At 48.5% G+C, this 25,086-nt stretch overlaps 1 protein-coding gene across 12 annotated transcripts; it reads left to right on the top strand.

The window, feature by feature from the left end:
* The first annotated feature begins 76 nt into the window (after window positions 1-76).
* On the top strand, window positions 77-25,042 carry Golga2 (golgin A2). 12 transcript variants are annotated; one of them, XM_090330741.1, is made up of 27 exons: window positions 77-210; window positions 2,866-2,988; window positions 6,578-6,658; window positions 10,426-10,533; window positions 11,973-12,016; window positions 12,135-12,198; window positions 12,541-12,600; window positions 12,777-12,857; window positions 13,669-13,707; window positions 13,952-14,014; window positions 14,094-14,187; window positions 14,273-14,379; window positions 18,597-18,655; window positions 18,906-19,047; window positions 19,453-19,542; window positions 19,642-19,749; window positions 19,930-20,017; window positions 20,316-20,632; window positions 21,128-21,241; window positions 22,061-22,306; window positions 22,389-22,464; window positions 22,651-22,739; window positions 22,980-23,198; window positions 23,280-23,382; window positions 23,473-23,579; window positions 23,648-23,804; window positions 23,893-25,042. In XM_090330741.1, the coding sequence occupies exons 1-27, from the start codon at window positions 127-129 to the stop codon at window positions 24,105-24,107; spliced, it is 3,078 nt and encodes a 1,025-aa protein (XP_090186867.1). In that variant the 5' UTR covers window positions 77-126; the 3' UTR covers window positions 24,108-25,042. The 12 variants fall into 12 exon arrangements, with proteins under 12 accessions (XP_090186867.1, XP_090186866.1, XP_090186865.1 ...); XM_090330740.1 differs by having other exon boundaries at window positions 20,295-20,632; window positions 22,654-22,739; XM_090330739.1 differs by having other exon boundaries at window positions 20,295-20,632.
* The last annotated feature ends 44 nt before the right edge of the window (window positions 25,043-25,086 follow it).

Here is a 25,086-nt window from a genome sequence, read left to right as displayed (position 1 = left end):
ACGCCCACCCCCAGAGAGCCTAGTACCGCCCTGGACCCGCCTCTTCTGGCTCCCAGCACAGCGAGTAGCAGTCGGAGGCGGTTCGCGGTGGTTGCCGGGAGCGCGGTGGTTGCTGGGATTGTGGTGATGTGGCCCCCCCACCTCCCCTGTCCCAGCCCCGGGATGTCGGAAGAAACCAGACGTAGCAAATTGGCTGCGGCCAAGAAAAAGGTAAAAACTCTCCGGGTCGCGGTCCCTTGACTTAGCCCGGACTTCTCTGACGGCCGGACCGTAGCAGACTCTGAGCCACTCTGGAGACACGCGGGGGGTGAGCCCCCGGGCGCCCCTTGGCTCCCCCCAGCGAAGTCTTCCCCGCCGGCCCCGCCCCCTCCGCAGCCCAGCCCCCGCCCTCGCCCGACGCCCCTGGGTGACTTTGGCCGCTGACTCCCCTCTCCGGGCTCTTCCCTCGCCTCCTGCTGCCCCAAGCTGGGGCTCCCCGGTTTCCAAGGACCCGGGTCCTGGCCCTCCCCTCCCCCACGGCCACCGCGGAGCGGCGACGCGGGCGTCTGTGGGGAGGCTTGGAATGTAGTCACACCACTGTCCCCCTCTGAACTGTGTCATTACTACCTGAAGTCGGCCCTTTGATCTTCCGGCTCTGTCCCCACAAGTGTCTTCAACTCACCGCCTTTCTGGTTTCTTTGGTCCTTGGGTGGGGGTTGAGGAGGAATACTTGGTTACGGGACCCGGTACAGAGAGGTGTCGGTTCCCCTCCTCCCTGAGCTCCGACTTGGACGACGTGAAAAGATGTCCCTGCTGAGTTCAGAACGTTGACGGTGCCTCTGCGAGTGTCTCTGGGAGAACAGGTTTTCCTTGCTTTGGTTTTCTCCCACATTTCTTCCAAAGAGTCTCTACAATTTTTACTTTTCTGAATTCTTTCTAATTCTGGGGCCAGAAAGACTTTTAACCTTTCTGTCTGGAGTGAGATTTGCGTGTCTGATGTGGAAGAGTTCCTGGGAGTACTGAGCTTTACAGCGTGGCTCTCTCCCCCAAATCATGGAGTCCACCCGAGGTGCTGAGTGCCACGGGATAAATATGAGGCATTAAGTTTTGATTGATTCCTTTGGAACACAGCACATTAATGAACTGAGGAATGACATTTTCATAGATTGGGAAGATTACAAAAGACCTCTTTTACTGAAATAATGTTTGAGACTTTGTTAGCCCCTAGAACCTACAACACTAACTGCCTTCACTGCTCCTACCTTTGGGATGTGTTGAAGGAAAAGTATCCGTGTGTAGTTTTAACAGATGTGCTTAAAAAAAAAAAAAGATCCTGATATCTGGTTTCTTTTGTTGTTGTTGTTGTTTCTGTTTGTGAGTTCAAAGGGCCCTGCTGGCCTTGAACTCACAATCTTTCTGCCTCAGCTTTCCAACGGCTGGGATTACAAGACTGTGCCATCACACCCAGTTCTCTTCACCTAGTTTCTAAAACAGACATTTCATGCCACACTTACTAGTATGTACTTTTTGTGTGTGTTTGTTTGGTCATGGGGCTTGAACTCTGGGCTTGGGCGCCATCCTTGAGCTCTTCAGTTCAAGGCTAGCACTCTACCCCTTAAGCCACAGCAACACTTTCGGTTTTCTGGTGGTTAATTGGAGGTAAGTCTCATGGACTTTTGTGCACAGGTTGGCTTTGAATTGTAGTCCTCAGATCTCAGCCTCCTGAGTAGTTAGGGTTATAAGTATGAGCCACCGATGCCCAGTTAATGTGTACTTTTTTTTCTTTCTTTCTTTTGGATAGGTCATGGGGCTTGAACTTGGCCTGGGTGCTGTCCCTGAGCTCTTCAGCTCAAGGCTACCACCCTACCCTAGAGCCAAGCCCCACTTCCCATTTTCAAGAGGTTAATTGGAGATGAGTCTCAAGTTCTTTTGTGCCCGGGTTGGCTTTGAACCTCATATCTCAGCCTCCTGAGTAGCTAGGATTACAGGTGTGAGTCACCGCACCCACGACACCTGGCTAGTATGTACTTTTTAGCCCCCACTTCTAGTTTGCCCCCTGCTCCCAACCACAGGAGCTGCTGATTAGTGGCAAAGCTCAGTGCTTAGAGTCAGAAGACTGAATTTAAATTCTGTTATTGACTCTTTTAGAGGTAGGGTGTGTGTGTGTGTGTGTGTGTGTGTGTGTGTGTGTGTGCGCGCGTGCGTGCGCATATCATTGAACCTTAGGGACTGTGCTCTAGTACTGAGCTACATTCTTTTTTTTTTTTGCCAGTCCTGGGCTTGACCTCAGGGCCTGAGCACTGTCCTTGGACTTTCTCAAGGCTAGAGCTCTACCACTTGAGCCTCAGCACCACTTCCGGCTTTTTTATATGTATGTGGTACCGAGGAATCGAACCCGGGTCTTCATGCATGCTAGGCAACTGAGCTACATTCTTATCCCAACTATTGTTATATTATTATTGTTGTTATTATTATTATCAGCCCCAGGACTTGAACTCAGGGTCTGAGTGTTTTCCCTGAGCTTCTTTTGTTCAAGAATAACATTCCACCAATTGAGCCAAAGCTCTACTTCTTGCTTTTTTGGTAGTTGATTACACATAAGAGTCTCATGGACTTCCCTGCTCAGGCCAGCTTCAATCTGTGATCCTCAAATCTTAGCCTCCTTAGTATCTAGGATTACAAGTGTGATCCACTGGTGCCTGGCTATTGCTGTTGTTTTAAAGTCACACTAATACTCTGTCTCAGCTCATTAAATGATCATTGTACCACTTTAGAGAATTGTGGGTAGCACTACATGAGGTGGCATATGTAAGAATATTTTATAAAAGGGATGTATAAAAAGGGGTTTCTTATTTTCACAAGTTTCATTGCTTTTCCTTCCTACAGCTGAGAGAATACCAGCAAAGGAACAGCCCTGGTGTTCCTGCAGGAGCGAAGAAGAAGAAAAAAATTAAAAATGGCAGTAACCCTGAGACCACCACTACCGATGATTGTAACTCACCTGAAGATGTGAGTCCTGGCTGCTAGGCTATTGGGGAAGAAGGGCTCTATGGCCAGCAGAGGGTATTGATTAAGATAGAAGAAATATCAGGTATTGGTTGAGAATTCTGGTTTTCAGTGATCAAGCCCTTGCCTAGCATGTGAGAGTACCTGGGTACCATTCTTGCACAGGGAAAAAATAAAGATAAAATAAATCCTAGGTTTGAATTCTGCTTCTTCCTGTGCTAGGAATAGAGAAAATTGCTTAAATTTTTTGAGTTTCTCTTCCCATATCTATAAAGAAGGGTACTCTTTTATGGATATCAGTGAAGTTTGCATGAAATTTGTTTTTATGTTAATTTCATAGCACTGGGTCTACTATTAAACAACTAATACCTGGTAATTGCTGTTTGGTTTTTTTCTGAAGCAAGACGAATGGGAACAGCCTGTTCATCAGGAACACTGTTTTTACCATTTGAAAAGAGAAGGAGCTAGGCACTGGCGGGTCACAGTTATGATCCTAGATATTCAGGAGGCTGGGATTTGAGGATGGTGGTTGGATGCCAACCTGGGCAGGAAAGGCCAAGAGACTCTTATCTCCACTAAACTACTCAAAAAAAGTAAGAAGTGGGCTATGGGCCAAATATTGGAGCACTAGCATTGAGCAAAAGAAGCTCAGGTACAGGGCCCAAGCCTGAAGTTCTAAGCCCCAGGCCTGACAAAAACAAAAACAAAAGGAGAAGGAGGGTTTAGATAGTCCCTCCTTAAAAAGAAGGTATTACCAATGGGGAGCTTAGCTGCTTTTTCAGTTCACTTCCTGGTTTTCATCTCTGAATTGGTCCTCTTGAACTTTGTTCTCATCCATCTTCACGTGTATGTGTATGCGTTGGCTGCGGGGCTTGAGCTCTGGGGCTCACGCTCTCACTAGACTTTTTGTTGTTGGTTAATTGGAGATAAATATCAAGGGTTTGTCTGCCATTGGCTTCTCTTTTTTTTTTTTTTTGGCCACTCCTGGGGCTTGAACTCAGGGCCTGGGCACTGTCCTTGGACTTTCTCAAGGCTAGAGCTCTACCACTTGAGCCACAGCACCATTTCTGGCTTTTTTCTATGTATGTGGTACTGAGGAATCGAACCTGGGTCTTTGTGGATGCTAGGCAAGCACTCTACCACTAGGCCAAACTCATGGCCCCGACCATTTGGCTTCTCTTATCTCAGCTTCTGAGTAGTTACTATATAGATATGAGCTCAGCTTTCTCATCTATCCTGCCTCATTTCTCTTGTAAAAGACTTATAGGCCCATTTAGTCTTTTGGGGGTTGGTTATGGACATTGAACTCAGAGCCTAGGTGCTGTCCCTGAGCCCTTTTGCTCAAGGCTAGTACTCTACCACTTAAGCTACAGTTTTACTTCTGTTTTTTTGTTTTTTTGTTTTTGGTTTTTTAATTTGTTTTGTCAGTCCTGGGGCTTGGACTCCTGGCCTAGATGGCTTTCCCTGACCTCTTCGGCTCAAAGCTACCCCTTGAGCCACAGTGTCACTTCCAGTTTTCTAGTTGTTAATTGTCGATAAGAGTCTCAGGATCTTTAGTGCCCTGGCTGGCTTTGAACCGCAATCCTTAGATCTCAGCCTCCTGAGTAGCTAGGATTACAGGTGAGCCATCACGCCCGCTTCTGTTTTTTTGAGTGGTTAATTGGAGACAAGAGTCTCACAGGGGACTTTCTGGCCTAAGCTGGCTTCAAACCAATCCTCAGATCTATGCTTCCTGTGTAGCTAGGATTACAGGGGTGAGCCATCTGTGCCCAACCCATTTAATCTTAAAAAGGGGTGCAGAAAGTTGTGTCTTCTATAGCTGCTTTATGCTGAGTGCATCTGACCTGTTTGAAAAAAGAGAAACAAAAAGTCATTTCCTGTCTGATTTAGAAGGTGACATGAGAAATCCAGTTGGCATACTGTCACAGTCAGGACCAGATTATCAGGATGAAAATACAGAGGTTTTTTTTCTTGGTCGGTTATGGGGCTTGAACTCTGTCTCTGAGCTCTTTAGCTCAAGGCTAGTGCTCTACCACTTTGAGCCATAGCACCATTTCCAATTTTCCAGTAGTTAATTGGAGATAAGAGTCTCTGGGAATTTTGTGCCTAGACTGGCTTGAACAGATCTCCGCCTACTAAGTAACTAGGGTTACAGGTGTGAGCCACAGGCACCTGACTGAAAATACTGAATTTTTATTTATTTATTTATTTATTTTTGTAGGAAGGAGCTAGGAATATGGCTTAATATAGAGTGCTTGCCTAGCATGCATGAAGCCCTGGGTTTGATTCCTTAGTGCCACATATACAGAAAAAAAGCCTGGAAGCAATGCTGTGGCTCAAGTAGTAGAGTGCTCTGTGCCTGAGCACAGAGAGGTTCAGAGATAAAATCCAGGCCCTGAATTCAAGCCCTAGGATTGCCAAAAAAAAAAAGGTGAGGAATTGAGGCAGGTTGAGGTAGGTTGTGGGTCTTGAACTCAGGGCCTGGTTACTGTCCCTTATGCACTCAAGGCTAGAGCTCTACTACTGTGAGCCACAGCTACACTTCCAGTTTTCTGGTGGTTAATTGGAGATAAGAGTTTCATGAACTTTTGTGGCTGGGCTGGCTTTGAACCATGATCCTTAGATCTCAGCCTTCTGATAGCTAGGCATGAGCCACCGGTGCCCAGTTTACGTGGATTTTTTTTTTAATAGAAAAGTCAGAAATTAGTAAAAATCATCTTTTAAAACTAAACAGTGTTTAATATGGATAGTTTGTAAGATATTTTACAGAAATCATAAAATATATAAGGAATTGCAGGTTTATAATGTAGTCATTAATATAATTTAGTATAATAAATTATATCTACCATTCACTGAAGCAGTGTATTAGGTTGATAGCTGTATTATAGGTGGCAGCCTATATCTGAGAGGTACTAACTTTTTTGTTGTTGGTGGTGGCGGTGGTCCTGGGGTTTGAACTCAGCCTGAGCACTGTCCCTGATCTCTTCAGCTCAAGGCTACCCCTTGAGCCACAGCCCCATTTCCGGTTTTTTAATGCTTAATTGAAGATAAGAGTCTCATGGACTTTAGTGCCCTGGCTGGCTTTGAACTGCAATCCTAGGATCTCAGCCTCCTGAATAGCTAGGATTACAGGCGTGAGCCACTGTGCCTGGATCATATTTAATTTTTACCTGTAGTCTCTCTGTTCCGAGCAGCCCTTCTCAGGAGCCCGAATTTAAATGGAGATATAGATCTGGAGCTTTCACAGCTTGTTCTGGTACCTCCGCCTAAGAAGAGGGTCTGGTGTGTTGGGGGCTGCTTTGGTCAGGTGACTTGACTGTATCTTTTGGGACTTTTCCATCTGTTTGTTTCCCTCACTGGCTGCCCTTGGCAGGGCAGCAAGTGGCTGTTTGGAAGGACAGCACTGGCCTGGTATTGATCTCTGCTCTTCTTCAGTGTCCCATTTCCCTGAATTCACCTCTTCTTTATTTCCTGATTTTCTTGCCTCTTTCTAAGCTTCTCTCTCTTTCCCTCCCTCCCACTCTTCCTCTCTCCCCCTCCTCCCTTTCTGTCTTTTCTCCCCCTGCCCTTGTTCTCTTTCTGCCTCCTGTAGATTCAGGACATTCTGAAGGTGCTGGTGTCCGACCTTAACCATTCCAATGGGGTAGTGCTCCCCCCATTGGACAAGTGGAAGGTGAGGCAGAGCCACGAACCCCCCTCTGGCTTCTCTCTCTCCCAGCTGTGCATGGTTTGGGGAATCCTTTGCCTCTGGTTTACTTTATGTTGCTGCCATTAATGCTTAGCCTGCTTATGTGTGCTTCTTTACCTGCTTAGTTGATTGTGCTCCCCCCTCCCCATCTTTTACCATCTTAGAGAAGATGAAGTTAGCTAGGAAGGTTAAAGTCAGCCTTTGGAAACTTTCAGAGCAGGTGTATGGGACTTGGACGTTATGAATGCCCACTGTGGTGCTGTCTGAGAGAGATGAAAAACCCCAAAGCACCCTTAGGTCTTGCCCTCTGGTACTCTGTTCCCAAAAGACCAGTAGAGCATAGCAGTTGGTGAGTTTTCAAATGGATTGCTTTGGTTTGAAATTTTAAAAGATAAGGTTAGGAGAAAGTGAATTTTATTATAGTTCCAGACATCGAGGCATTTTTTTTCCCCCAAGCAATGAATTAATTAAAGGAAGTGAGGTTAGGATGTACTGCCCCTCCTCTTGCTAGTATTCACTGGGCTCTGGCTTTCGGAGGCCCTTGACTAAACAGTGACAAAAACAGATGAGCGAGCTAGGTGTGGAGGTGCACTCCCATAGTCCCGGCACTCTAGGAGGCTGGGAGGGTAAAGAGTTTGACTCCAGCCTTAGATAAGACCCTGTTTCTATCAAACAAAAACAAAACAGACAAACACGACGGGTGCCTCTGAGGAAGCAGCAGCCTCTGAAAGAAGCAAGGGAGCACGTTCCAGAGGCTCATCTGAGGGATCAGGCTGGCTTCCAGTGGACCCGAGGCAGGATAATGTGACACTTTAGGCTACTTGGAAAATGAAAGGTGAGGGTGGGGGAGTAGTGAGGTGATGACTGCGTTCAGAAGTACAGAGTCAGGGTGGGCCCAGGGCCTGGGTCCACAGGGCTAGGACATCCTATTGGCACTTTCTTCTTGGCTCCCTTGCCAAAGTGGGGCATCTGCTAAGCTAGAGGCCAGGACTGAGTCAGGGCCAGATCCTTTCAGAGCTGGGCATGGGAAAGAGCTTCTTAGCTGGTGTTGAGTTTTCCCATCATCACAACTGATCCTGCCCAGGCAGTCAGGTCTGCTCAGGTGACTCATCCTGTCTACTCAGAGGAGACATCAGGTGACACAGGTTGGGGAGGACACAGGCTGAGCAGCCTCTTGGAACTGCATAATGGGCTTTGCTCTGCTAAGTGAGTCTAAAGCCTCAGTTTCCTTATTAGAAAAATAATGCTACAAGGTTCTTCTGGAAATGGAGACTTGTGTTTTCAAACACTCTTCTTCAACAATTATTTTCTATTTTAGCAATGGAGTTCTGTAACTGTGGTCTCCTAAGAAGCATTGACATTTTCAGAAGTGGGAAGTAGTGGGGAGATAAAACTGTCTAATGGGATAGGATTTTTTTCTTTCTTTCTGTGCCAGTACCAGGGCTTGAAGTCATTTTCACGTGCTGCCTTTTCACTAAAGGCTGTCATTCTGTTACATGAATCATGCCTGTAGTTTTGGCTTTTTACTATTGAATCGGGGATAATATTTTCTCAGACTTGTCTTCCCTGGCTGGTTTTGTGCATTCAGTCCTCAGATCTCAGCTTTCTGAGTATTAAGGATTATAGGTATGAGCCATTGATGTTCAACTTGTGTAGGATTAAAAAAAATAATAAACAACCCAAAACTCAGTACTTGGGCTGGGAGTTTGACCTAGTGGTAGAGTGCTTGCCTAGCATACACAAAGACCCAGGTTCAATTCCTTGGTACCTCATACATAGACAAAGCCAGAAGTGGTGCTGTGGCTCAAGTGGTAAAGTGCTAGCTTTGAGAAAGTCCCAAGACAGTGCTCAGGCCCTGTGTTCAAACCCTAGGACTGGCAAAAAAACAAAAACCAAAACCCTTCAATACTTAAGTGTATAACTTAAAATGATAGAATAAATTAGTTGCTTAAAAAAACAATGTTAGGGCCGGGAATTAGGCCTAGTGGTAGAGTGCTTGTCTAGCATGCATGAAGACCCAGGTTTGATTCCACGGACCACCTACATAGAAAAAAAAAAAAAAAAAAGCTGGAACCCCTGGGTTTGGTTCCTTGGTACCACATATACAGAAAAAGCCGGAAGTGGTGTTGTGGCTTAAGACAATGTCCAGGCCCTGAGTTCAAGTCCCACGGCTGGCAAAAACAAAAACAAACAAACAAACAAAATATATATATATATATATGATAAGATTTTTTTTTGTCAGTCCGGGCTTGAACTCAGGGCTTGAGTACTGTCCTTGGTCTTTTTCCTCAAGGCTAGCCCTCTGCCATTTGAGCCACAACACCACTCCTAGCTTTTCTATGTATGTGGTACCAAGAAATCGAACTCAGGTCTTTGTGCATGCTAGGCAAACACTCTTAACACTAGGCCAAACTCCTGGCCTAATTTAAAAAAAAAATTTTTTTTGTTGTTGTTGTTCCAGTCCTGGGGCTTGAACTCAGGGCCTGAGCACTGTCCTTGAGCTTTTTCCTCAAAGCTAGCACTTTACCACTTGAGCCTCAGCACCACTTTGTCTGTGTATGTGGTACCAAGGAATTGAACCCAGGTCTTTGTGCATGCTAGGCAAGCACTCTACCACTAGGCCAAGCTCCCGGCTCCCCAGTTAACATTTTTTTTAAAACACTTTTTTCTTTTGTGAGAATTCTCGTGTCTTATCCCATCCTAGGGTGGGAATCCAAGATGCCAGTCTGTGGTCAGGAGTGCCAGCCTCCCTTGAGGTGTTCTGCCTGGCAAGCTGTTATATCTCTGCTTGTGTCTGTAAGATTCACTGTAGACATGGGTAAAGCAATACCAGCTTCCAGGGCTGACAGTCACCAATGGACACTGGGTTCCAGAGCCACGATTAAAGTCTTACAAAGAGGGGCCAGGAGTTTGGAGCAGCATGGGCTCGAGGGAGTGATTCAAGTGGGTGCGGCTTTCAGAGGTCCAGGCTGAGTGGTCCAGGAAGCAGGAAGCACTTTCCCTGGAGGGAAGGGAGGCTATTTCCTTAGTTCCCTTAGTCAACCATGGCTCTCATTCTTTGATCTGTTGAATGTTAGAAGATTTCTGAGCTAAGAATTAGGCTTCAGTTTAGGGAGTGACAGGGTGTGGCTGATCAAACAAGTGAGTCCAGTTGGGGAAGCAGGAAAGACTTCCACGTGGCCCCAAGTCCTAAATCCTCAGGTTGTTCCCTGGCTGCTATTCCTAGGAAAGAAGTCCCATCACCTCCAGGATGCTGAGATCCCAAAGGACCATATTGTCCACTGCTTTCTGATGCTCAGAGTCAAGGAGGAATGAGAACAAGAAAAGATACAGGCAGATTGTTTTAATGTGGATCATGACAGCTAGTCCATCACCACGGCTTCTACCCAGCAGAGGTGCAGGGTCACTCTGGCATACTGACTTCCTAGAAAGAGTGCCTTTCTGTTTTTTTGACTGGGGCATGTCTCTTTTCCCTTTCTGTGCCTGCTATAAGCCAGGCTCCAAGATAAGTGAAGCTCTTGGGTTTTCAGGAAGGAATCTCTATAGCCCCTGCTTTGAGCTTTGGCCATCCAAAATCCTACTGGACTGTCTTAGGCCTAGGCAAGCTGTGACCACATTCCCAGTGGCCCTTAGCATGTGTGACTGTCCTCTGACTGCAGCCACGCTATCCTGCCTGTCTCACAACCCCCGGTCCATGGCAGTGAGGCACCTTCTCTGCATGGCTACTAACCCTCTGCTTTGTTCTGTGACAGGCTCCCCAAGACTGCGCTGCTTCTGTGCCACCATCTGCTGATGAGCCTGTGTTACCTGCCAGTGTCCCTTCCCCTGATACTGGTACCACTAGCATGGCATCGCTTCAGGTTTGTGCCTTTCCTCTTGAGCGAGTGACACTTCTAGTTCCAAGGAACTGTGTCCTCTGGATTCTCGTCTCTCTCCAGGCAGTGAGATTCCCTAAAGCTAGGTATTCTTCCTAGTCCTGGAATGGAGGCCGAGACAGGCCTTTTCCTTGAGGTTTGGAGAGATGAGATGTTAGAATGAGCTTGACTCATCCTGCCTGGGTGATTTTTTTTTTTAAACAAGATCTTACTGTGTAGCCAGTTTGATCTCAGCCTTACCCTGGCCTAGGCTGGCCTCAAACTCATGATTCTCCTATCTTAGCTTTCTGAGTGCTAACATTGTAGGTACATGTCACCACACTTGGTGGTGGTGGTGGTGGTGCCGCCATCGCCGCCTCCTCCCCCTCCTCCTCCTCCTTCTCCCCCCCCCTCCTCCTCCTCCTCTTCCTCCTCCTCCTCCTCCTTCTTCTTCTTCTTCTTTTGTTGTTGTTGTTGTTGTTGTGGGGCTTGAACTCTGGGCCTGGGTGCTGGCCCTGAGCTCTTCAGTTCAAAGCTACCACTCTACCACTTGAGCCACAGCACCACTTCGCATTTTCTGATAGTTAACTGGAGATAAGTCTCATGGATGGAGATGAATCTCATGGATGCTGGGCCTGATGGTGCACTCCTGTAATCCTAACTATTCAGGAGGATCAAGGTTCAAAGCCAGCCCAGGCACAAAAGGACTTGAGACTCCGATTAACCTCTAGAAAACAGGAGGTGAGGCTTGGCTCAAGGTTAGGGCAGTAGCCTTGAGCTGAAGACCTAAGGGACAATGCCCAGGCCTAGGGATAGGGTGGTAGCCTTGAGCTGAATTGCTTAGGGACAGTGCTCAAGCCAAGTTCAAGTCCCATGACCCACAAAAAAAAAAAAAAAAAAAAAAATCTCATGGACTTTTTGAGCCCCTGGCCACATTTTGCTGCTGCTGCTGCTGCTTCTTTCTTCTTTCTTTTTTTCTTTTTGCCAGTCCTGGGACTTGAATGCAGGGTCTAGGCACTGTCCTTGGACACTTTTTGTTCAAGGCTAGCATTCCACCACTTGAGCTACAGTGCTACTTCCGGCTTTTTTCTGTGTCTGTGGTTCCAGGGAATCAAACCCAGAGCTTCAGGCATGCTAGGCAAGCACTCTATTACTAAGCCAAACTCCCCTCCACTTAGCTTCTTTTTTTTTTTTTTTTTTTGCCAATCCTGGGCTTGGGCTCAGGGCTTGAGCACTGTCCTTGGGCTTTCTCAAGGCTAGAGCTCTACCACTTGAGCCTCAGCGCCACTTCCGGCTTTTGCTATGTATGTGCGGTACCGAGGAATTGAACCCGGGTCTTTGTGCATGCTAGGCAAGCACTCTACCACTAGGCCAAACTCCTGGCCCCTCCACTTAGCTTCTTAAGAGAAGTTAAATGATCGTCCTGTGTGTTCTTTCTCAAACAGAACTATGATGCTGACGATGGCCCTGATCTCATGGATGAAACCAAGTGAGTGTCCCTTTCTTGGGCAGCAGTCCCAAGGCTGAGGGAGTCAGGAAAGGCCTCCAGCTATGAACCTCTCTCCCATCAAGCCATCTGTATCCCTCACTTTTATCTCCATTTCTAGGACTTTTTCATCAACTGAGAGTCTACGGCAACTTTCTCAACAGCTCAATGGTCTTGTGTCAGAGGTACCCCAGGATTGGGGTCCAGGGGGAGGGACAGGATGATAGAAATGGAACTCAGGATTCACCAGAGAGACGGCAGAGTGTGGGATCAGCTGTGTGCTGGGTAGCGTTAGGCAGGTCTTCTCTTCTCTTACTCTTGTCCTCCAGAGCCCCAGACTTGGAACAATTAGTGGGACAGAGAGCAAGCTCAGGGTATGAGCTGTTGAGGAGAATACAGATGATGGGCATTGAGAACTGGGGGAGGTTAGGCAGGAAACATAATGCCAGTGGAGAGGAAGAAAGGCAATTGGAGGGCTCGAGGTTGAAGTGGGCAGAGCATCTCCATATGAGCTCCATCTCTTGTAGTCTACACCTTACGTCAACGGGGAGGGCCTCACATCTTCTACCAACATGAAGGATATGGAGGTGAGTGGCCCTGGACCATGGCCCAATGAGTTTGCAGACCGGTCCCCCATCTCCTCCCACATGGGGCCTGGGTGCCCCACTGCCAGCTGAGACAGTCCCCCCATCCTTCCACCCTAATGATACTCTTTCTACCTCTCCCTTCGTCCTCCTCCAACTCCTCTCTGCATGCGCCTCAGAACCGGTACCAAGAGCTAGCAGTAGCCCTGGACTCCAGCTATCTAACAAACAAACAACTCAGTAGCAAGATAGAGGAATTGGTAAGAGTCCAGTGGGGTCTCCTGAATCCATGCTGCCAATTCTGGGCTCCAGTTTCCTCTTGGGGCTGTGAAGAAAGGGGCTGGGGACCCCTGGTGCCAAAGGGGAATATGGGTGCTTGTGTGTGTGTATGGGGGGGGAGACTAGGTCTCAGCTGGAAGGACCCCAGAGCCCGGAGCATGCAGCATGGCTCTTCCTCTTTCTGACCCCTTACTTTTCTGTCTCCTCTAGACAGTCTGCTTGAGTCCTCACTCCACTTGCACTGCAGCTGTTGCCCTCAGTGGATGCACAGGCCCAGCTAGTCACTCTGAATACAGGCACTCTGTATTCTGTCTTGGCTCTTTGATTTTTGGGGTCATGTCACCTCCCTGGGCTTGAGTTTCCTGTGGAGGCAGAGTAAGAGGTGTCCAGGGTTCCTTTCTGCTCTAAGAACAAAGTTGAGAGACTCTGGAATGTAAGCGTCAGGGAGAAGGGAATGAGAAGTAGTCATCCTCCTTCCTGTGTCCCTGCTGTGCCTGCAGCATGTCCCAAATGGGCCAGAGCAGTCTGTTTTCTCCACGTCCATTTGTAGACATTCATGTTATTTTCCTTTAAAGAATACCCACATTTAGTTGAGTAGCTATAAACAAAAGCCAACCAACACTCAGATTGTCTTTTGGGGGTGGGGGAGCCTGAGAAATTTTGTTCCTATGGGATCTAACAAGTCCCATCTTCTTTCAAGTCCATCCCTGGCCCCCTGGCTGCCCTGTCTTGGTCTGGGGAGTGGTATAAAATAGGACAACCTCACTTACCTTGCTTTGACTTTCCCCACAGAAACAACAGAACCAAGACACCTTGGACCAACTGGAAAAAGTAATGTGATTTCTGTTTTTTGCACATTCTGTAGCTGCTGGGTTGGGGGGAGGACCAGGAGGAAGAGGCCTGGCCTTGGTTACTCCCTTAGCCTAGAGAAGACTCACCCTTACACCAGTCCTGTTGCCCAAAGAGTCCCGATAATCTGATTGCATTGGTGTCTGTTCTGGGCCACTGGGAGCATGTCCTTTGCCATGTCCTCTGCCTTCCCTTAGTGAGAGCTGCTGCTTCCTTCTGCCCTCAGGAAAAGAAGGACTACCAGCAGAAGCTAGCCAAAGAGCAGGGAGCGCTCAGGGAACAGTTGCAGGTAAGTGGATGGGTGGTATCCCCCAAGGCCTCCAGAGAATGTTCTTTTCCTCTCAAAACTCATTTGACTTTTCCTCAAGGTTCACATCCAGACCATTGGGATCCTGGTGTCTGAGAAGTCAGAATTACAGACTGCCCTGGCCCACACGCAGCAGGCAGCCAGGCAAAAAGCAGGTGGGAATCGGGGTACTCTTATCCTTCATCCTGATGCCAAAGGGAAGATCCTAGGACTCAACTACCTTGACCTCTGACATTGCAGGAGAGTCAGAAGATCTTGCCAGCCGCCTGCAGTCTTCTCGGCAGCGTGTGGGAGAGCTGGAGCGGACTCTGTCTGCTGTCTCCACACAGCAGAAGCAGGCAGATAAGGTGAGGCCTGTTGCCTCTCTGGCCACTCAGGACCCAGGTTCCTTGATGGGTTAGTGAGTCAAATTGCTTAATTGGAGGATGTTGTTGCATAGAAAGGTTGCCTTTCCTTTCCTTTTTCCTTTGTAAATTAGCATCGATTGCATCAATTAATTGTACAAATGTTGTTTCATTATAACATGTCTCTCTCTATATAACAAATTTTGACCATGTTTACCCTCCTTTCTTGGTCCATGGATCATTTGTAGAACAGTTGCTATTTCCATTGTGAATAATGCCACAGTGAACATAGTGTGCAAGTCCCTCTATTAATACCCTGCTGTGGAAGTGGCAAGGTGGTTCAAAATGATAGAGCGCTAACTAGCCTTGAGCAAAACAGGCTCAGAGACAGTGCTCAGGTCCCTGAGCAACAAAAACAGAAGTGTCCTGCTGTATATTCCTTCTGGATTATAGAATAGTTACATTTTTAGTTTTTTTTTTCTTTGAGGCACCTTCATACAGATTTCCATCATGGTTATACTATTTTACATTGCTTGGCTTACTTGTTTTGTTAGTGTTTTACAAATTGAGCCACACCTCTAGCTCTGCCTTTTGCTCTTTTTTTTTTTTTCTTTGCCAGTCATGGGGCTTGAACTCAAGGCCTGACCACTGTCCTTGGGCATTCCTCAAGGCTAGAGCTCTACCACTTGAGCCACGGCACCATTTCTGGCTTTTTCTATGTATGTGGTACCGAGGAATTGAACCCGGGTCATCATGCATGTTAGGCAAGCACTCTACCACTAGGCCAAACGCCTGGTCTGCTTTTTGCTCTTTAATTAGAGATCGAGTCTTGGATCTTTTTGCCTCGGCTGGTTTTGGACCTCAGTCTTTTCAAGTCTCAGTCTCCTGACTAGCTAGGAGCTAGATTTCAGTTGTGTTCTTAATGATGGTCATTCTGACCAGAGAGTCTCAATGTCATTTTATTTTCATTTCCTTTATGTTCAAGGATGGTGACCATTTCTTCATGTACTTATTACCTAGCCATATGTACTTCTTCAAGAAGTGTCTGTTCAGCTCATTTGTGATGAGCTGTTTCTTGCTGCTTTTGTTGCTTGGACAAGTTGAGGGGCTGGGGGCTTTTATGGAGGCTTGGTGCCTGCTGTGCCCTTAACTGGCTGTGGCTTTGGCTAAGTACAAAGAGAAGGAATATGTCTTTTGGCTGTGAAGATACAAAATGATTTATTATATTACAATATGTATTTATGTGTGTATAAATGTGTTGTACAGGGGTTTGAATCTGGGCCAGGGAGCTTTTTTTTTCACCTTTTTCTGCTCAAGGTTGGAGTTCTACTACTTAAGCCGCAGGGCTGTTTCTGACTTTTTGATAGTTAATTGGAGATAGGAGTCTCACAGACTTTCTTTCCCAGGCTGGCTTCAAACCAAGATCCTCAGATCTCAGCTTCCTGAATAGCTGAGATTATAGGCATGTGCCATCAGCTCCTGGGTTAATATATTACAATTTGTGGAGAGAGAGGGTATATGTATATATATGTATATATATATCAACATGTATACATATACACAAATAACATAAATGTATATATTTCATACAGGTGTGTGTGTGTGTATATAAAGTATATCTCTAAGAGAAGATTCATAGAGGAGAGAAACATGGTAGCTCAAGGGCAGTTTACCTCTGAACCATGTGTGTATATGTATGTGTGTACATTATGATTAGGGCTTGAACTCAGTCTCAAGCTCTTACTTGTTCCCCCTTCTCCCCATCAAGGGCTGGTGTTCTGCCACTTGAGTCATACTTCCACTTTTAGCTTTTTGCTGGGCAATTGGAAATAGGAATCTCATGGACTGTTTTTCCCAAGCCACCTTAAAATTGGGATCCTTAGATTTCAGCCTCCTGAGTAGCTAGGATTACAAGCATGAGCCTGTAGTACCTGCCCCTCACTTCTCAATCTGCTGTTTTAAACTGTGAATATACTATCCATTCAAAAGTAAACAAAGTCTTGTGTGATTGTTGTTCTTTTTTTTTTTTTTTTTGCCAGTCCTGGGCTTGAGCTCAGGGCCTGAGCGCTGTCCTTGGACTTTCTCAAGGCTAGAGCTCTACCACTTGAGCCTCAGCACCACTTCTGGCTTTTTTCTATGTATGTGGTACTGAGGAATTGAACCCGGGTCTTCGTGCATGCTAGGCAAGCACTCTACCACTGGCCAAACTCCTACCCCCATGATTGTTGTTCTTAATGTGCTATGTTATTTCTTTTCTCTTTTTTTGCTTTTTGGTTAATCTCATATTGTTACACTATCTGACTTTGTTACCTGGCCAAAAAAAAAGTATGACACTGGTGTGTCATACCTGTAACCCTTGCTGAGGACTGCAGTTCGAAGCCAGCCCAGACAGGTAAACACCATGAGATTCCTATCTCTAACTATAAAGAGCTGAAAGTAGGGCTGTTTATGGCTCTTGAGGACAATAGCTTAGGTACAGTGTAGGCCCTAAATTTAATTCCAAGTATTGGCCCAATAAATAAACAAAAGACTATAGTACAAATTTCCCTTTCCTGTCTCACTCCATCCTTACGGAGAGAATGGACCTAGAGAATCAGAACGATCAGGATGTTCAAATCCTGGCTATTAAGTGACACGAGGCTAGCACTTAGCCACAGTGCTGTGTGGCATCTGCCAGATGGAGGTGATGAAATGGGATGGCTGGCATAGTGCCTGGTGTTAGCCTCTGTTAGCCAGCCTCTGTTAGCCAGCTCTAAACTCAGACCCTTTTTTTTTTTTTTTTCTAAAAAAAATACAGCCTCCCTGCTAAGCTTCTCAAGGAACACAATTATCCTTTTTCAGCCTACTGAGTGCTGAATTACAGGCCTGCCCCCACCATGCCTGGTATGCCATCCTTTCTACCCTTATTAGTTCTTATTAAAAACTAATGATCCTGGGCTGGGAGTTTGGCCTAGTGGTAGAGTGCTTGCCTAGCATGCACGAAGACCCAGGTTCGATTCCTTGGTACCACATACTTAGAAAAAGCCAGAAGTGGTGCTGAGGCTCAAGTGGTAGAGCTCTAGCCTTGAGAAAAATCCAAGGACAGTGCTCAGGCCCTGAGCTTAAGCCCAGGACTGGCAAAAAACCCCCACAAACTAATGATCCTGGATGCAGTGGTTCATGCCTATAATCCTAGCTACTCAGGGGGCTGAAATCTGAGGATCTCAGTTCAAAGCCAGCCCGGGAGAGAAAGTCCATGAAGTGGTGCTGTGCCTCAAGTGGTAAAGTACTAGCCTTAAGCTGAAGAGCTCGGGAATAGTGCCCAATTCCAGAGTTCAAGTCCCACAACCAACAAAAACAAAACAAAGAAGCTGGGTACCAGTGGCCCAGACCTATATGCTTAGCTACTCAGGAGGCTGAGATCTAAGGATCACGGTTCAAAGCCAGCCCAGGCAACGAAGTCTGTGAGACTCTTATCTCCAATTAACAACCAGAAAACAGGAAGTGGTGCTGTAGCTCAAGTGGTAGAGGGCTAGCCTTGAGCTAAAGAGCTCAGGGACAGTGCCCAGGCCCAGAGTTCAAGCCCCATAGCCTATAGCTATAAGGGAGGCAGAGATCAGAAGGATTGAGATTTGATACTACCCTATGTAAAAATAAGCCAGGTGTGGTTATACATGCCTATAATCCCATCTACCTAGGAGATATGAGTATTATTTGCAATCTGAGGTTATTCTTTCCCAATCCCCTCTCCACCCCCCCCCAAAAAAAAGCATGATTTCCTATCTGAAAAATAGCAAACACCAAAAAGGACTCTGCATGGCTCAATAGTAAAGTTCCTGTTTCACAAATACAAGACCCTGTGTTCAAACATTGATACCATGATACCAGCAAAAAAACAAAAGGGGCTGGGGATATACTAAGTGGCAAAGCACTTATCTAATGCCTGAGTTCCTCAATTTGATTCCTGGCCAAAATCTAGAAACCAAAGCTCAAAGGTTTGGCATTGTGGTATGCTTGAGCCCAAGGAATGAAGAACAGCTTAGGTTATATAGTGAAACACCCCCTCCCTGACCCAGCCAAATCAAATCAAACAGCAAAACAACACACATTAAAATACAGTTGAGACCATGGGCTTAGAAATTCCTTGAAAATTTCAGGTGTGATTGAGGGCAAGCAAGCTCACTGTGGATGTTACCGGGCTGTTGGTTTGCTGGAGCCTGACTTATTTTCTGTGTTTGCAGTACAATAAGGAACTAACGAAAGAACGAGATGCCCTGAAACTGGAGCTGTATAAGAACAAGTAGGAAGGGGAAAGGAGGATGGGTGCTTTGTGGGGGCCTTAGTGGGGCTGATAGTGGGAGGTCGGAGTACAAGTTTGCATGTGGAAAGCTGCCCTTGAGTCCTAGCTGTATTCTTGGAATAACATTAGACTTGATTCTTCATGTCCCTTTTGATGCCATACAGTCGTGAGGTTGTGTAGGGTTGTGGGTATGTCACAAAGCATTTCCTTTAGTTCTTATTTCATTCCTTTGCACTGCCTCTGGCCACAGTAAAAATAATGAAGATCTGATGGAGCTGAACTCAGAACTGGAAGAGAGGCTTCGAGTCCTACTGACAGAGAAAGAAGCCATGCAGCTGGGAATGGAGGAACTGCAGAAGAAGCTGGAAATGTCTGAGGTCCTGCTGTTGCAAGTGAGAAGCTGCAGTCAGGCATGACACTAGAGTGTCAACACAAGTCTTTGGGTTCAGGGGAGTGGGGAGTGGCCTAGTGCAAAGAGCTGGAATGTTTGGATCCATGTTCTGGTCCTGCCATAGAATTGTTCAGATGACTAATTAAAAGATTTACCATTTGGGGCCTTTCCCTTAACCTCTGGAATCAGAATCTTGGTGGAGGGCTTTTAAAATTTGTGTCCTGGTTAAAAACCATCATTTTATAGATTTTATTTATATGGCCAGTGAGGAGTCTGTTCCCTTCTCTGGCACTTTAATTAATACAGGTAATGACCTTGAGTTATCATTAATCTAGCTCACACTCTTGCTGAAGGCTTTGCACAGAACAGCTGGGCTTTCCTGATCTAAACTATTCCTTTTCTTCAGTTTTCCAGTCAGTCGGAGTCTCCCAACAGTAACCAGCAATTTCAGCAGGCCATGGAGGAGCGGGCACAGCTGGAGAGAAAAGTGGATCAGGTAAGGCTTGGCAAGACTGTGGAAGGAGGATAGCCCAGAGTGCCAGGAGCGGGCAAGGACCAAGACAGACCTCCTTGACATGGCTGCCACCTCCTGCAGCTGACAGAGTTGCTGAAACAGCTGCAAGTGGAGAGAGACCAGTATGCGGAAAATCTGAAAGAAGAGAGCACTGTATGGAAGCAGAAAATTCAGCAGGTGTTAGAGCAGGTAAGGCCCTGCCCTTGGGATCTCAGGGACATGCTCTTTCTGGGGATCAGGACCATAGGTGTGTGTGCTAGCTCTCTCGTTGTAGACTGCAGCTGGAGAGGTGCTGTGGGTTGGTTTTGTGGAGATGGTGCCTGGGACACCCCCCCCCCCCCATGGCTCTTTCTCACGTATCTTGGGCAGATGCGCACGTTGAAAGAGGAGAAAGAACGCAGTGAGAATCAAGTACTGGAACTGGAGACCAACTTGGCAGAACTGAAGAGCCAGCTGGGTGAGCAGGGGCTTTGAGTGCCCCAGTGGGGTGCATAGATGTAGAGGCCTCATAGCAGATGGATAGGATTTACACTGGGAAGCAGAAAATCTTACATTTTTTTTGAGCTTCAGTGTCCCCATTTGTAAAGAAAGATGGCATGCTTTCTGTCATCTCCACAGTTGACTGGAGTTGGAAGTAACTTGAAAGATTGACCACCTCTGGGTATGAAGAATCAGGAGCTCAGAGGGCTGAGGAGCCAAGGCCCTAGGCCCTTACTGTTTGCTCCTTTTCTCAGTGGAGCCGTCACTGCCACCAGCCCCAGCAGGGCCATCAGAAGCAGAGCAGCAGCTACAGGCAGAGGCCCAGCAGCTGCAGAAGGAGCTGGAGAGCCTGACAGGACAACTACATGCACAGGTGCAGGACAATGAGAACCTGAGCCGCCTGAACCAGGAGCAGGAGGAGCGGCTGCTGGCTCTGGAGCGGGCAGCTGAGGTCTGGAACGAGCAGGCAGAGGATCGCAAGCAGATCCTGGAAACCATGGAGAGCAACCGTACCACCATTAGCCGTGCACTCCTGCAGAACCGGGAGCTCAAGGAGCAGCTGGCCGAGCTGCAGGATGGTTTTGTCAGGCTGGTGCGTGGCCTGCTGGCCCTCCTCACTTGCAGGGCAGTTTACCCCATAAAATAGGATGCTATAAAGCCGAGTTCTGGTGGCCCACACCTATAACCCTAGCTACTCAGTAGGCTGAATCCTAGAGCTTCTGAGATGATGATTCAAAGCCAACCTGGGGCAAAAAAAGTTTGCAAGACTATCTCTAAAACAACTAGCAAGAAAATGTGGACAGAAGGCATGGCTTAGGTTGGTAGAGTGTCAGCCAAGTGAGCAAGCTGATCCTTTGTACTTACAAAGGGTCCTGAGTTCAACCTTGGTACAGAAAAGACAGGGTGCTGTAGACCTCATATGAAATGGTAGCTTCATGAAGATGTCTCATGAGCCACAGACTCACCCAAGTGTGCATAGTGGGAGCAGAGATAATCCTCCAGCCTTCCTTGCTCTGTGAGGGTGGAGACTCGGGTCTGCAGGCTCTGGCCATACTTGGGTGCATTGATGGCTACTCTCTGTCTCCAGAGCAATGAGAACATGGAACTCACCAGTGCGCTGCAGTCGGAGCAGCATGTCAAGAAGGAGCTGGCCAAGAAGCTGGGCCAGCTGCAAGAGAAGCTGGGAGAGCTGAAGGAGACGGTAACCCTTGTCCCATGAGCTGTGGCTAAGAGGCAGGAGCCAGGCTGCGGGGAGCAGAGGTGCTGGGGCCAGCACAGATGAGCTGGGGAATCTGGGGGATCCCAGTGTCCTGCAGAGCAGTCTTGTGGCTTCTCTATTCCCTCACTGTTAGAGGGGGGTCACGCAGAGTCCCTCTCAGGTCTGGACAAAATGATTCCTGGAGGCCTGGAGCCTCATGGTAAGCTTTGGTTATGATGTGAGGCTCAGATTCAGACTGGATTCCATTCTCAGCTCAGTGGCCACGCTGTTAAGGCTGATTTCTTACAATTCAAAAGGAGATGAGCTGCAGGTGCCCACCTTTATTGTAGGTGGTGCCCACCGACAGTTCAAGCTACTCCAAAGACAGACCTAGAGGATCGAGAGTCAAAGCCAGCCCAAGCAGAAAAGTACTATCTCCATTTTATAGCAAAAATGCCAGACTAGAGGCATGGCTCAAGTGGGCGAGCCACTAGCCTTGAGCAAACAAGCTGAAAGTTTGAGGCTGAATTCAAGTGCCAGTGCTCAAACCAAGACGGGGGGTGGGGGAGGGGGCACAGAGAAACAAGAACAGTTGTCTCATATTGTTCATGTTCCTCAGAGTTGAGGCGATGATGCATGTAAGGAATTGGGTTCTATAGCTATGCAGCAGGTGAGCTGATCCCTCTGCTAAGTGGTGAAAAAGGTTCTGAGGTCTGAATCTGGGTGCAAAGGGCAGGGCTTCTGTCCCCACACCTCCCATTAACAGGCTCAGAATCTAGGATGCAGGCCACCACCTGCCCTCATCCACAGGGTCTTCCACAGGTGGAACTGAAGAGCCAGGAGGCTCAAGGTCTGCAGGAACAGCGAGACCAGTGTCTGTCCCACCTGCAGCAGTACGCGGCAGCCTACCAACAGCACGTAGTGGCCTATCAGCAGCTGACCTCAGAGAAGGAAGCTCTGCACCAGCAGTTTCTGGTGCAGACCCAGCTGCTGGACCAGCTGCAGCATGAGGAGGTGCAGGGCAAGGTGGTGACTGAAATGGTTCGCAAGGAGTTGCAGGAGACCCAGGTGAGGCAGATGGCGGGGCCGGTCCTGGGCCGGAGGACCTGGCCACCTCCCCTTCTACTCACTCTCTTTCTTGGCTCCGTAGAAGCGCCTGGAAAGCACCAGCCAGCAGAACCAGCAGCTGCAGGCCCAGCTGGGCCTCCTGGCTGTCCCTACAGAAGGTGAGACTGCACAGGAGAGGGGAGCCTTGCGGGGACTCTTGCAGAGGCTTTGAGAACAGCCAGTTCTTCTCTGGGTAGGAACTGGCCCGTGGGTACACACAGTGAAGTGGGGACAGAAGTGGGCCTTGAGCCTCTGCTTCCCTTGTGAAGTTGTCTGAGGACATACCACCTACTGCCTGTCCCCAGTAGATGAAGCAGACAAAGAGGAAAAGGATGAGGAGGAAGTTCAGCCCCATTTGACCATCCCAGAGGATCTAGACAGTCGAGAAGCCATGGTAAGCCAGACTATGCCCGCCCCTTCCTCCTGCCTCCCTCTGGGGTCCCTCTGGATGCTGCCACACCTTGATTTCCATCGGAATCAGATCATTTCTCTTGACCTCAGCACCTTTCCTAGGAGCCAGTGTTCACACCTGGTTGTCCTTGGGAATAAGAAGTGCACCTGTGGAGTCCTCTCTTTCCCTACCTGTTTGTCCTGAGACAGATGCGTCCCTGACATCTTGCCCTCTTGCCTGCAGGTAGCGTTTTTCAATGAGGCTCTCGCTGGAGCTGAAGAGGAGAAAGCACGGCTGCGAGGGCAGCTGAGAGAGCAGAAGGAGCGCTGCCGGCGCCTGGCTCACCTGGCAGCCCCATCGCAGAGTGAGCCCATGCAGGATGCCAAGAGCCTTGGGAACAGAGGTGACTCTGCGTCCGGGGAGAGCCAGCAGGCCATGCAGGTGTCCATGGAGAAATTGCAAGTGAGTCTTTGCCAGTGGGCCAGGAAGAGGGGGGCTGGGGAAGGTCAGCGCTGAGACCTAACCCCAAAATGATGGCTCTAGAGTCGCTTCCTAGAGGTCATGCAGGAGAAGATGGAGCTCAAAGAGCGCGTTGAAGAACTGGAACATCGCTGTATCCAGCTCTCTGGAGAGACGGACACCATTGGTGCGCCAGGACCCAAGGCAGTAGGGCTGCATGGAGGGGGTGGTCTGGGGTGTGCCAGCATCTGAGCATGTCCACTCGCCCTCCCTACAGGAGAGTATATTGCCCTCTATCAAAACCAAAGGGCCTTTCTGAAGGAGCGACACCGAGAGAAAGAGGAGTACATCAGCCGGCTGGCACAGGACAAGGAGGACATGAAGGTAGACCCCTGAGGGCTCTGTGGACCGGGGCCAGACAAGGTGTGATTGCTGAGCATCCTTCCTTCCAGGTGAAGCTGCTGGAGCTTCAGGAGTTGGTGTTGCGGCTTGTGGGCGAGCGCAACCAGTGGCAGGGCAAGTTCCTGGCAGCTGCCCAGAGCCCTGCTGCTGAGCCCACCCCAGACCCCTCAGGATCCCAAGAACTTGAAGCTGCCTATGAGCAGGGTGGTGAGTAGAGCCCTGGGCATGGCTGGTAGGAGCAGGGGAGGCTGGCACAGCAGGCACAGCCATCAGCCCTGCCTCTCTCTGTCCAAAGACCTTCGGGAAGTGAGCCTCGCTGACCACGTGGATCCTGTGCCAGGAGAGGCTGGGGTGGCTTCGCCCCCTGTGAACCCTACTGAGCAGCAGATCATGCAGCTGCTGCGTGAGATCCAGAACCCCCAGGAGTACGCAGGCTTGGGCAACAACCCCTGCATCCCCTTCTTCTACCGGGCTGATGAGAATGACGAGGTGAAGATCATGGTTATCTAAGAGACTGGTAGCCAAAGTCTGGAGAATTGAGGCCAGGCCTCAGCTCCACCCCAGGCCCTGCCTCCTGCCCACTCCTTCCCAGTCACCCTTTCATCCTTAGAGTAGGAAGATCAGACCCCTATATTAACAGGGGGACATGAACAGGTACAGATCCTCTGCCATCTTGGCAGGGGCTGAGTCTTAATCTCTGGACTCTGGCCTCCAGAGTTTTATAGTTACTGAGCGGACTGCCTCTCTGGAGGGGCAGTGTCTCCATTCTTTCCTGCAGAGGTGTTGGGGTAGGACCGCTGTGCAGCAGGACAGATGAGGCTCACTGTAGGGAGGTGAGGACAGGCTGGCAGGGGTCGTCCTGTATTCAGCGGGGTCCTGTGGCTTTGCGTGTGTGGTGGTACTGGGATGAAACTCAGGGCTGGGCACTTCCCAGATCAGCTCCTGTCTTCGTGGCACTTTGGGGGCAGGATTAGCTGAGCAGCAGCATCACAGGCCCCCCGGGCAGGTGGAGCCAACTGTAGGCCACGCCACGCCACGCCACGCCACATGACGGCAGCGTCACCCCAGGCAGTCCACTCCACTCGGGCTCACTCTTCCAGGCACTTTGGGGCAAGGCAACTGGGCAGCATTCTCTCAAGCCTTAGGGCACTCGGAGGGCTGATATAGGCCAGGCAGAGGCTGCTGGGAGGTGGCTCCCCCTCCCCCAGTGTACATACTGTACCTGTGTAGCATTTTGTATATTCTGGGGTAGGGATGCCCCCCTGTATCATAGTGGAGGTTGGGGTTGGCAAGTGGTGGGAAACAAAATTTATTAATTATTTGGGCTGGGAAACTTATTTATTGGTAGCATAGGACAGAGGAAGGAGGCGGGGATGGGGTTGTGGCACCCTGGTGATGCGGCTCCGGGTTTGCTTTTTATTTCTAAATAAATGGATTTAGCCATATTGCCAGGCCTCACACCGTCCTGTCACTGGCTGCTGGGGTCAGC

This window comes from Megascapheus bottae, chromosome 3 (genome assembly GCF_031878675.1).
Source record: "Megascapheus bottae isolate mThoBot1 chromosome 3, mThoBot2.hap1, whole genome shotgun sequence".
NCBI lineage: Eukaryota > Metazoa > Chordata > Mammalia > Rodentia > Geomyidae > Megascapheus > Megascapheus bottae.
This window is presented reverse-complemented; position numbering and strand designations above follow the sequence as displayed.

Coding starts and splice junctions, on each gene's coding strand:
- Golga2 (XM_090330739.1), top strand. CDS start 127: ATGTGGCCCCCCCACCTCCCCTGTCCCAGCCCCGGGATGTCGGAAGAA. Junction 14,015..14,093: donor CGCTCAGGGAACAGTTGCAG/GTAAGTGGATGG, acceptor CTTTTCCTCAAG/GTTCACATCCAGACCATTGG. Junction 14,380..18,596: donor AGCAGAAGCAGGCAGATAAG/GTGAGGCCTGTT, acceptor CTGTGTTTGCAG/TACAATAAGGAACTAACGAA.